Raw genomic sequence first — 12,026 nt, forward strand, 5'->3', positions numbered from 1 at the left:
CCTGACAGTTAGAACAATTAACCAGTGGAACAACCTGCCTCCAGAAGCGGTGAATGCGCCAACACTGGAAGTTTTTAAGAAGAAACTGGACAGCCATTTGTCCGAAATGGTATAGGGTTTCCTGCCTGAGCAGGAGGTTGGACTAGATGACCTCCGAGGTCCCTTCCAACTTTATCATTATTATTATTATTATTATCTCTTCTCATCTATTTGAGTTTTCCCTGAGCATGCTCCATCCCCTTCACCCCCATACATATATACACTTTCCAGTTTGCCTGGACAGAGGAAGGCATCCTCTTCCTAAACAGAACTGAGCCATGACTGTCAGCCTCCTTCTGGGTGTGCAGGAAGGGACTGCGTGCTTTTATTTACAAGAGAAAGAACTGCACACTCTTTGTGAATGTCTTCTTCTACGGACTGCTTTCAAGAAGAAAGGCTTGCCAGCCACTTTCTGCCCACCAGAGGTGTAGGGAGAGATAATCCAGATCTTTGATGCAATTCAGTTTCCCAGATTGGTCAGACAGTGTGAAATCTGATCCTGTTTTCTGTTTGTGCATTATTTATTCAAGACAGTTTGCACTATAATGCACTACAATTCGATTTTAAAACAGAAACTATTTATTTATTCGTGGTTTTTAGTATCGCCTGTTCACCGCCCTGAGTCCCACAAGGGAGATAGGGCGGTATATAAATTTAATAAATAAATAAATAAATAAATAAATTTTACATGAAGATTTTTTTTTGCAACCCTTGTTCTTTGTACAGTGAAATCCTTTGATATTTTTGGTTATCAGCAATATTTCAGGTAATATGCAGGTGGTTTGTGTTTGTAAGATTGATGAATTAAGACCCACATTAGCAGAGTAGCTTCTTTGAATATTAGTGAGCCCATTAAAATCATCTGAATGATTTACATGAAAAAAAAGGATTAGTGAGTCATAAGAGTAGAAGCTGCCCATGTTTAATATAAAGAATATATAAAATTATACATAAAGGAAAGAAAACTATACTTTCTGGAATGTAATATTTTATTATCTATTCTTATCTACTATTATATGGTCACTTTTTTAAAAAAGAAGGCTATATCTAGTATTTATTACCTTTTTATATCAGTACATTAGAGCAAAACATTTCTTTTACCTTTGTTGTTTCAGTCACTTCTGGATGAGATGATGGTAGAACAAACTGACCTTGTCCGTTTACGGATGGTTAGAATGTCCAATGTACCAGATACCCTCTACATGGTAAACAATGCTGTTCCACAGTGCTGTCATATGATAAATCACCAGCAAATGACCAGTAATCAGTCCAGTCCTCCTTCAGTTGTAGCCAATGAAATTCCAGGTATGTTTATAAACCCAATTCATAAATACATTGTTATTGGTTGCAAAATTCTTTAACACTGAAATACCAGAGTCAACATGATTAGAGTTTCATGAAAAAATAAAAACAGGAGGACAAGTGTATGATAATGAATATAGGGTCATAATACTCTGATAATTTTAACAGGGCATTTCTAGATCTCTTCATTGCAAAGAAAAAAAAATGAATGTGGGAATTTTGTCCTGTGCAAGCTGGTCCAACGTAAATATGTTAATAGAAAAAACATTTCTCCCTTTTTCCATTTCCATTATCCAAGTTTAGACAGAAGTAAAATGTATTAGTTCACCGTAATGCATGCTTGCATAATTCATAAATTCATATTAGTTTGGTATTTTTGATTAATGTGAGACTCACTTTAAAAATACATACATTTCTGCATAATCAAAAAAGAAAGTGGTGGATGTTTATGTTTGACATAATATATTCGTACTAAGAAGTACCACAGAGATTGTTGATATAAAACAAGATGTAGCCATGGTTGCTTCAAGTTTGGGGTATAGCATGTGTATTAGAACATGCATAAACAGTGGATGGTGTGCAAAGGTTCTTGTGATGCCAGAAATTTTTATGGGCATTCTTCATTTAAAGTTTATATATAAGAGAAAGACTTTTATAAAGCAGTCCTCCAAATGCTGACCTTCATTGAAGCCAATCCAAGAACTAAGCTTAAATGAACTGCCAAAAGTGAATTTCAGGAGGACAAGTGTGGTGCCAGCACTCAAGAATTAGCTTTTTGCCAGCTGCCAATATGGTATTGGAAGTAAAGGTATTTGATCCTGTCCCATGCTTTGCTACTCACAGCAATCCATCAGTGGTAAGAGAGAAGAAAACGGGATGCCCAGATTTGGCTAGAAAACTGCTTTTTATTACACGTGTTCCTCCTCATGCAAAACAATCCTTGGGAGTTGTGAACAGCATAATAAAAGCTGAGCTGCATAGCTGCTACAGTTATCTTGCGGTTATGATCAAGAAAATTATTGTTGAACACAAACCGTCAACCCTTGAAATTAATTCCAGTCACTGGATTGGTATAGGATTATCAGCTGGTGATGATCAGCCTTGATCAGTGACCAGAATAGTTGAAGACACTGAGCCAAGCTGGATAGCGCTTGTAAGGACAAATAAATTTGTGGTGGGTCGGGTGACTTTGAAAGCTTTGGGGGGGGGGGGAAGGCCACAGTGGGCAACATTGATTCATGAAGATGAATGAAGCTGGAATATTTCAGGAGGATTTTTTTTCCCTTTGGGAGGTAGTTGGATCCTTTAAAAAAAAAAACTATAGAAAGCTTGTTTTCTTACATAGCAGTTTTCATTTATTTCCCCAATTCAAAATGACAAAAAAAATATGCAATCAAAGAGGGAACTTCTGGAAATTAAATAACAGACAGATTTGGAAGCTGCAACAAAACTCTGTTAAAAATTATCTTACAATGTATTTAAGGGACAGAGGACAGTACAGCTGCATTTCCTTCATTTCCATCTTAGTGAACCCATTGAAAACTTTACCATTCAGACCACCTGAATTCAGTATAAGCACCTGAAGACAGGACAAGAAACATCGAATGGAAACTAATCAAGGAGAGAACCAATCTAGAACTAAAGAGAAATGTCCTGACAGTTAGAACAATTAATCAGTGAAACGATTTGCCTCCAGAAGTTGTAAGTGGTCCAACACTGGAAGTTTTTAAGAAGAGACTGGACAGCCATTTGTTTCCCTCCTGAGCCGGGGGTTGGACTAGAAGACCTCCAAGATCCATTCCAATTCTGTTATTCTGTTATTCATATTGGCTAAACTAATGGAAAGAGGTAGAATGAAGAGATTTCTTGGAAAATATTAGTGGGGAAATACTGTAAAAGGAGTTAGACCTTAGTTGTACCGGCAGCTCGATTGCATAGCATTAGAGAGGATTCCCACATGTGCTGCAGAGTGCATCTCGACCCATAGAGCAAATTTGGAAATACTTGGGAGGATGGGTAGTGTTGATGGTCCATTTTGCATAAAGAACATCCAGGAACGATAACAGAATAACAGAATTGGAAGGGATCTTGGAGCTCTTTCTTCTGGTCCAATCCCCTGCTCAAGCAGGAAACTCTATACTAGTGGTGGCGAACCTATGGCACGGGTGCCAGAGGCGGCACTCAGAGCCCTCTCTGTGGGCACGCGCGCCGTCGCCCCAGTCCTAGGCCTTCAGCTGGGTTTTATAAAACCTTTTCACTTTAGGCCTCTGCCACCGTGTGCAAAAAAAAAAAAGGTTCAATCAATCAGTCAATTTCAACTTCTCGCAGGAAAAAAAAATCTTGCAAAGTTGGAATTGATTGATTGAACTTTTTAGTCCCACCCAGTCTGCCGTTACCCCCCGCTGCCATGCCCACCCAATGGGCCACACCCACCCAATGGGCCACACTCACCCGGCACCCAACGATGCATAAGTGGTTTTGGGTTGCAGTTTGGGCACTCGGTCTCTAAAAGGTTCGCCATCACTGCTCTATACCATTTCAGACAAATTGTTGTCCAATTTCTTCTTTAAAATCACCCACAATTTCTGGAGGCAAGCTGTTCCACTGGTTAATTTTTCTAACTGTCAGGAAATTTCTCAGTTCTAGGTTGCTTCTTTCCTTGATTAATTTCCACCCATTTCTTCTTGTCCTGCCTTCAGGTGCTTATACTGAATTCAGGTGGGAAAACTGATCTGAATGGTAAAGTTTTCAGTGGGTTTCACTATAAGATGGAAATGAAGGAAATTCATCTGTATTGTTCTCTGCCCAACTTTGTAGCTTGAGTCATTATTGCTGACACATGTCTTTCTGAACAATTGCTTTTGGATAAGTTCTTTCTTAGCGTAAATATCTACCTTAAATAAACTTGGGCTCTGTTGAAGCTCATTACAAGGATGCAGAACAAATTTCAATTCGGATTGTTTTCGGTTTGTTTTTTTCTCAGTTCCTCATCTCTCTGTTGTTAAAGAAATGGTCAGACGGCTGCAAGAGCTCCGCCATACTGAGCAAGTCCAGCGAGCTTATGCTCTGAACTGTGGAGAAGGAGCCACGGTCAGTTATGAGATTCAGATCCGTGTATTGAGGGAATTTGGACTTTCTGATTCTGCTGCTGAGTTGTTGCAGGTATGAAGCGATGAAGGCAGCATGCAAGTAAGCTGGTGGAACCTGCATGCATTCAATGTCAGAAGTAACTAGCATGTGCAAAAGTGTTGAAGAGTGCACTCATTCACGGAGGAAAGCTTAAAGGGAACATTGCAGTTACATATTGTAATGTCAAAAAAGAATACTGTAGGTCAGATGACCTGGTTTCTAACTGATGAGCAAGAAAGTATTCCCATTGCTCCTTTATACTGCTCTATTCTAAATGTGAGTTATCTACCATGCAAAACAATGAAAATGCTTAATAAAAATTGTAGTCATCTAAAGCTTTAGGTTCAAATATGCTGATAAAAAGATGTTAAAAACCCTGCTGGCTCAGGAAGATGTTAAAAACCATGCTGGCTCAGGAATTCTGGGAGTTGAAGTCCACGAGTCATAAAAGAGCCAGGGTTGCCAACCCTGCCCTAGACCTAAAGCCCATACAGTACAGAGTCACCCTATCATGATCTACAGGATGAGAATTTATGTAGTTTTATGCTTAAGATGGAACAGGAAAAGTTACTGTATTTTGCCCACTTGTCCACTCTGTAATTAGATACGTATATAGATCCCATTGGGCTGGCATGTTATGTTTGTTTTGCCCAGGCAAAATAATTGTAATGCAAACATACCATGTTTCCATATTGTTGGCATGGAGGACAAAGTACGACCATCCATTTATCTGTATGGAGTTGAAGAGTTGAAATGCAGAAGTTTCTGTGATCTCTCCCTGCATTTCTTGTTCTGTCTTTCTGCTGCAGAATCCTCACAAGTTCTTCCCTGACGAGCACTTTGGAGACGAAAGCCCACTTCTGAGCTTGAGACAGTCAGGCCGATGTCGTGTGAACAGCACGCCCACTGCAGAAACCATGTTTACAGACCTAGACTCTTTTGTGGCCTTCCATCCACCACTGCCTCCTCCTCCCCCTCCTTATCATCCACCAGCAACTCCAGTTCACAGTCAGTTCAAAGTTGGATGGAAGCAAAGAGCCCAGAGTCAGCATCCCTCACGTTCTTTTTCTTACCCTTGTAACCATTCACTCTTCCATGCCAGAACAGCTCCCAAAGCTGCCCTGCCCAATTATTTCTCCAGTGTGAAAGGCACACCTCCAGATTGCACTAACACTACAGGCCTGGGAAGACAGACAGTTGCAGCTGCAGCAGCCGTGGTGGCTGCTGAAAAGCAAGTGGTAAGAGCGTCTTTTTATTTTATGCACACAATACATTTTTAAATTTAAGAGATTTTTTTTTTAAGTTGTATATTTTTTTACCTGTTTGTAAGCTACCCAGAGTCATAAATATGAGATGGGTGGCTATATAACGTAGATGTATATCGGTATTAATTTACTACTGCAGGGTGCTGCGAATAAGACTTGGCATTTTAAGTTTACCATTATAACCGTTGGAAATGGAGCATGCTTCATTTTGACACCGTTGATTGTGATCAAGCACTGTGGCATTGAATTGTTCTACAGGAGGTGGTACAAGCTGTTATATAATTTCCTTGTGGTCTAAGTTGATAACAAATGACTGTAACAAGCCCTCCAGATAGATAGATTTATGTGACAAAGCAGATTGGTTTAATAAATTGACTCAAGCTCTTGCCAATGAAGATGCCAGGACTGCTAGATAGCATTAACCTACAAAAAATAAAGCAAATATTTATATGGTGTGTAGAAGAGGTAATCCAGTGAAGGTTTAAATGAAGCAGAAGCTAACACAATGGGCAGCAAACCAAGTTCTTGCTCAAGGATTCATTTTCCTCCAAAGGCCATCAAAGGAACATATCAAGAGGTAAAAAAAATGGTAAACCAGAATAAGTGAATGTAGTAGCTGGGAATTTTACTCACATTAAATCCTTTCCTATAGATTGCATCCAAATTTTCTGTGAAGAGTTTTCTCTTACACTTTTGCTTTTAAGTTAGTTTATGCATAAGATACTAATTTTGGTTCTTCTGTGTTTTTATCAAAGAAATGAAGAAAGTGTATACTTAAAAAAAAACAAACCAAATCCTATTAACCACTTTCAGCCAACAGCTGATGAAAAAACTTTATAAGGTAGCCATTCAACGTATAAATATTTATTTATTTATTTATTTTATTTGTCACATATTCATTCTGCCCATTTCACTTAAGTGACTCCGGGTAGCTTACAATAAAAACATGTCACAAGATATAAAAGCCTAAATAAGAACAGTTAAAAACAGAATTAAAGTTTAGGTTTACAGTATTGAAGCTAAAAAGGTAATATATGGTATATGTTGTAATATAATCTATATAATGCATAATAATATAACACATACAAACACACACATGCACATGGGTATGTGTTAAAACATTAATATATAATATATTAAATATATTTTAATCTTATGTTATAAATATATAAAATGGCATGGTTCCTCTTACAGAGCATAGTCTATAAATAATAAAAGCTGGCTTTTAAGGACTTATGCATAAAAATCATGAATTTAGTAACGTTTCGTGAAAAGTCACAATGTAAATTATACTAGAAATACATTCTACTTAGTTAACAGTTCTTCTGCTGTAAGGGGAATAGTCAAATGTGTTTTCTTTTCATTATTAACAAACTTCTCATAATGATCCTGTAGGAAGCTCTGCTCATATTTAGATCATTCCTAGTGCTAAGTCCAAGTAGTGAAAAAAATATCTCACTGAATGAAGCTGAACAAACTAAAGCTTGAATGTTTAGGATATCTTACTAAAAATCTAACTACTGATCAACTGTTTTAAGAAGGAAATTATTTGCAGTTATTTATATGTTTAGAATTTATAAGACCACTTGAATTTACAAGAGCTTTGATTTGTGGGCTTTATTTTCAGGCGTAACTATTCAGATTTTTCCCATTTGAAATCACCTGTTACTCCTTTCTGAAATTTAAGTCATGCTTGATATAGATTGTTCTAAAGATTTGTTCAAGTCATAAATAGCACTGAGTTGTTTGAGATTTATATATATATGTGTATTCAAGATTGTTTAAATTACTTACAATGGATTTACTTTTAAATAAAAAAGTGCTATCAGAGTGTCATAGAATCATAGGATTGTAAGGGATCTTGGTCTTTTAATCCAAACTCCTGAACAGAAAAGCAATCCTAATAGATTTTGTTCAATAATTGTAATAAAAAGTAAAAAAAAACAACAGGTACAGGTACAGGAGTCCCTGTGGATTTTACTCCGCTAGTCCTTGCCAACTCTCGGGGGCAGTGCTCCTCTCCGTTTCAAGGCCATTGAGTCATCGCTGTCCGAAGACATTTCCATGACCAGCATGATATCACAGAGCACTGTTACCTTCCAACCAAAGTAGTACCTATTTATCTACTAATACTTGTAATAATTGGGTTACAAATAATTGTTAACGATAGTTAAAATATACTAGCATAATGTCATTATTTGAACATGAATAATAATAAAGATAGAGTCACAAGCAAAAATAACTGATAAAAAAAAGTCTGATTTCATTTTTTAAAAAGCCTGCTTAGAACACCTATTCCAATCTCTGTGATAAATTTGTTGCTGACCAGTGTTACCTGTATTATCAACAAATCATAATTAAAGCATTCCATGTACAGTTATTACTTCTCAGAATCTGCCTATTGAATTAATGAATTCAGTAGGAGCTTCCCATTAATAAGCAATCCAAATGCATCTCTACAGGAAACACACAAAATTGACAGGCCTGCACATAGGACTATACAAAAGTTCTGCTTTTGGTAAGATGTTGGGCTATTTCACTTTTCTGCATTAATATGACTATGTTTGTTGTCATGTGTGACTTTTTAACTAGTTTGCTTAGAAAGCCTCAATTCTTTGTGCTCAAATCAGAGCCTTTGATTTCAAAAGCTAACTGCTTATATAAACATTAATATAAAATACTATATAGTTTATGAATAATTATTTCTTATTAGCTTTGGAAAAGGAAATACAATATGATATATAAAACAGGGCAAGTTGGATGTCAGACTTTAAACTGTGTAATGCTGGATTTTTGTAGGGCAATGTAGTCCTGGCACAGCTAGATGATGACAGCACAAGTTGAAATTGATTTTCTCTTTTTCAGGGTATTCATCAGCCTGTTCTCAATGAGCTAATGCCGGATATTGCAATGGGTGTGTCAACTATGTCTCTGAAGGACAGGAGGCTGCCAGAGCTTACAGTGGACACGGAGCCTGTTCCGGAAGTTACACCAGGACCACCTCAGCACATTTCATGCATTCAGACAAGGCACATACATAGTTCACGGAAGAAACATTCAGCTGAGCAAAAATTGGACCCTAGAGAGAATCAGCAGGAATATCCCGATTTCTACGATTTCTCAAATGCTGCATGCAGGCCTTCTACTCCTTCCCTTGCCAGGCACATCCCTTTACCTTCCCAAGGTATCTATTTTGGCCCAGATTTATATAGCCACAATAAAGCATCACCCAACGGCTTAAAAACCACTCAGTTACCTAACCACATCTCTCCTAAAAAACTAGAAGATTCTAGGAGAGACTATGCACTTTCTCAAGAAGGGCATTCACACAGACAAAAAAATGAAACGATACACCTCAATGTCTTAGAACAACCTCCCCAGCGGCTGGACTTGGCTTTGGCTGCCCAGGAGAACCCTGGGAATATATCCATTCACGCAAGGGGACGAACAAAAATGGAAACGGATTTAACGTACGGCCTAACCTCTAGTAGACCTTCCCTGCCTTTGTACAGGGAAGAAATCCATAACGAACCATCTAGCAGGAGATTGGCCAACACGGAGCCCCTGGAAAGTGAAGTCCAGAGAAATGCAGATCTGGAAAGAGAAGAGGTTGTGAGTAGAGGAAGAAAGTCTCCCGACTTCCTATACAAAAAATCTGCCCTCTGAAAACCCTCCACCTCCACTTCTTCTCCGTGCCTAAGACTTGTGAAAGATCAGTCTTTGAAATCCCTGGCCTGAGATTTTCTCCGGCCAGTTTTTTTTTCTCCCAATGCCAGCCGCTATATCATTTTTTTAATTATTATTTTTGTATATACATGGCTTCATTAAGAAATGGCATGCTCCCAGTTTATTTGGAATGCTGCTTCAGGGTTTATGTTTTCAACAGAGTTTGCTAAAATTCTCAAAAATATATTTTAACTGGCACCTTTAAAAGAGGAAAATAAAAGGTAGCCTTTTTGCACCTGTACATTAATTTTATTAATTTTTATATTGGTATGTTAAACTTCTACTGTCATATTTTATAGGACTGTATGTTCATACTATTTTGAGTGTCTTTTTTTTTTAAAGAAATCATTTCCCAGTATTCAGTGTGCATTAGGCTGCATACTTGCATACTTAAGATGTATTTTCTTACAAGATGATGAAAATATCTGTCTTTATTTTTTAATGACAATAGGAATTCCAAAGAACAGCACACTTACAAAACTGCTCTGGTTAGGTTTGTAACCTTTCTGCTTTACCACTAATACAAGAAATCCAGTCTAATGTGTAAGCTCTGTTTACCAAGTCTCAGGCTGTTGATGTAGCAAGTGCTCAGTAATATCTGTGGCCAGGATTTTCTTTAAAAGTGAGGAGTACAAGTCCCTTACAATTTCTGAAAATATTTCCTTTTCCTTTTGGAACATGAACACTTTGAAGAAACACTTTCTAAGCCCCTTGGTGACAGTGCAACTAGTGCTTCAAATTTGTGACAGTTCTGTAGACGTGCTTTTCTGATTCTTCATTTTAGAAAGACACATAGAGGGTAAGTATAAGAAGGCGAGAAAACAATTGTTTTAACATTTGACATGGGTGTTAATGCTGCATTTTGGTAGAACAGCCCTCCTCAGTGGAGAAGTCAAGAGGAATGCTTACTGCCTTTTTTCTGCCTCTGAAGAAATCAAGGGCTGCAGTTTTAGCAACGTTATATATACTTCGTTTTGTGGACAGAAAGCTTATTGAAGAGTAATGTCTACAACTTAATGAGCTATAAACAGTTTAGCACTTAATTTCTTCATTCCTCTCTTGAATAGTTTGGACTTTGTTGAAGTTGGTTAAAACGTATTGAAAAAAAGGTTCTTTGGGGTTTTACGAATACGAAGAGGAGATGCTGGGCTGATAGATTATTGCCACTAAGAATGGCCATTTCAGCAGTCCGTTGTTTCAGGTACTTGCCACGTATTTCTTTTGCATGGACTGGAAAAATTTCAGTACCACTGTGTGGTAATACCTAGCAAAGGCTTGACTTGATATGGTGGTTGATTCTAAAATACAGCTCTTCCATCACTTGAACCTTAGCAACATTGAATCTTTTTTAACATTGTTAGCTAACCTTAAATCTATTTTTAAATACTGTGCTTGAGACTGTTGAAATGTACATTTTGTTTAAGTGTTTTTAATTTTTTTCTGAGCTCCTTTTTAAAAGTCTCCACTAATCTTTTAGTTCCCAGTCTTGACCCTTTAAGGGGAAACATTGTTAAAGAGGAATGAGAATGAATACCCCGTCCAGATAGTTTACATTACATTAATTTCAAGCATTGTGTTACCTCTTTGTGAACTGAAAAAAAATACATTCTGTGAAAAGTTAAGTAATAAGACAGCACTCTGAGGATAAAATAATCATTTATTGTCACTTGTCAAGCATCTTGTTAATAATCTGGAATTTAAACATGTTTTCTGTCAAACTTGTTTCAAGAATGATGCTTTGCTTCAATTTGGGCACTGATAAAAATAAGAATCCATTATTTTGTCATCTCCAGTAGCAGCACTCTCTCTCTCTCTCTCTCTCTCTCTCTCTCTCTCTCTCTCTCTCTCTCTCTCTCACACACACACACACACACACACACACACACACACACACACACCAAATCTGTTATGATTTCTGAAAATCTTTCTTTTTTCAAAAATGAAATTCAATCTTTCTACGTATATTGGCTTTGTCTTGTAGAGATCATGGATAGGGCTGTTTTGATAATTTCCTGGATTTGGGTACACTCCCAAAACAAACTATAGAACAGTCTATTTTAGATGTTAACATTCTATTTCAAGTAGCTTTTTTTCCAACTCTACACCAAGCCAATTTACTAGTAAAATGTGATAGAATATAGCAATAGCAATAGCACTTAGACTTATATACCGCTTCACAGTGCTTTACAGCCCTAAGTGGTTTACAGAGTCAACATATTGTCCCCAACAATCTGGGTCCTCATGTATGCATGAGAAACTCGAGGCATAAATTTTCAGTCTCAAGAGTAGCTATTGAATTGATTCAGATAATTCATTTAGACTCAGTTTACTTTTTCTTTTACTGTGGAATAGCTTATGAGAAGCATAAAAACATACACTCCATAAATGAAGTAAGCTATCATTTGTAAGAAATGTTTAAGATAAAGGTAATTCTGTAGCAGACCTAAGGACTGTTGTACTACTTTAATAACCTAAGCCTAAATATTCCCATTTGAGCAGAAGACCTAAAGAATTTGGAGAGGCTGCAGAATTCTAGCTTATTGCCTTTTCCTCTGGGCCACATAT

The 12,026-nt window shown here is 37.3% G+C and overlaps 1 protein-coding gene across 1 annotated transcript in view; it reads left to right on the top strand.

Moving 5' to 3' along the window:
- Positions 1 to 9,420, top strand: part of BTBD7 (BTB domain containing 7) — a 45,939-nt gene extending 36,519 nt beyond the window's left edge. The window contains exons 8-10 of the mRNA XM_015815696.1: positions 4,325 to 4,503; positions 5,280 to 5,708; positions 8,601 to 9,420. Of these exons, the coding sequence (XP_015671182.1) occupies positions 4,325 to 4,503; positions 5,280 to 5,708; positions 8,601 to 9,401 (1,409 nt within the window). The 3' untranslated portion in view covers positions 9,402 to 9,420. The remainder of the gene's footprint in view (positions 1 to 4,324; positions 4,504 to 5,279; positions 5,709 to 8,600) is intronic.
- The last annotated feature ends 2,606 nt before the right edge of the window (positions 9,421 to 12,026 follow it).

The sequence above is a fragment of the Protobothrops mucrosquamatus genome, unplaced genomic scaffold (assembly GCF_001527695.2).
Source record: "Protobothrops mucrosquamatus isolate PMUCROS unplaced genomic scaffold, P.Mucros_1.0 scaffold368, whole genome shotgun sequence".
NCBI classification, from domain to species: domain Eukaryota; kingdom Metazoa; phylum Chordata; class Lepidosauria; order Squamata; family Viperidae; genus Protobothrops; species Protobothrops mucrosquamatus.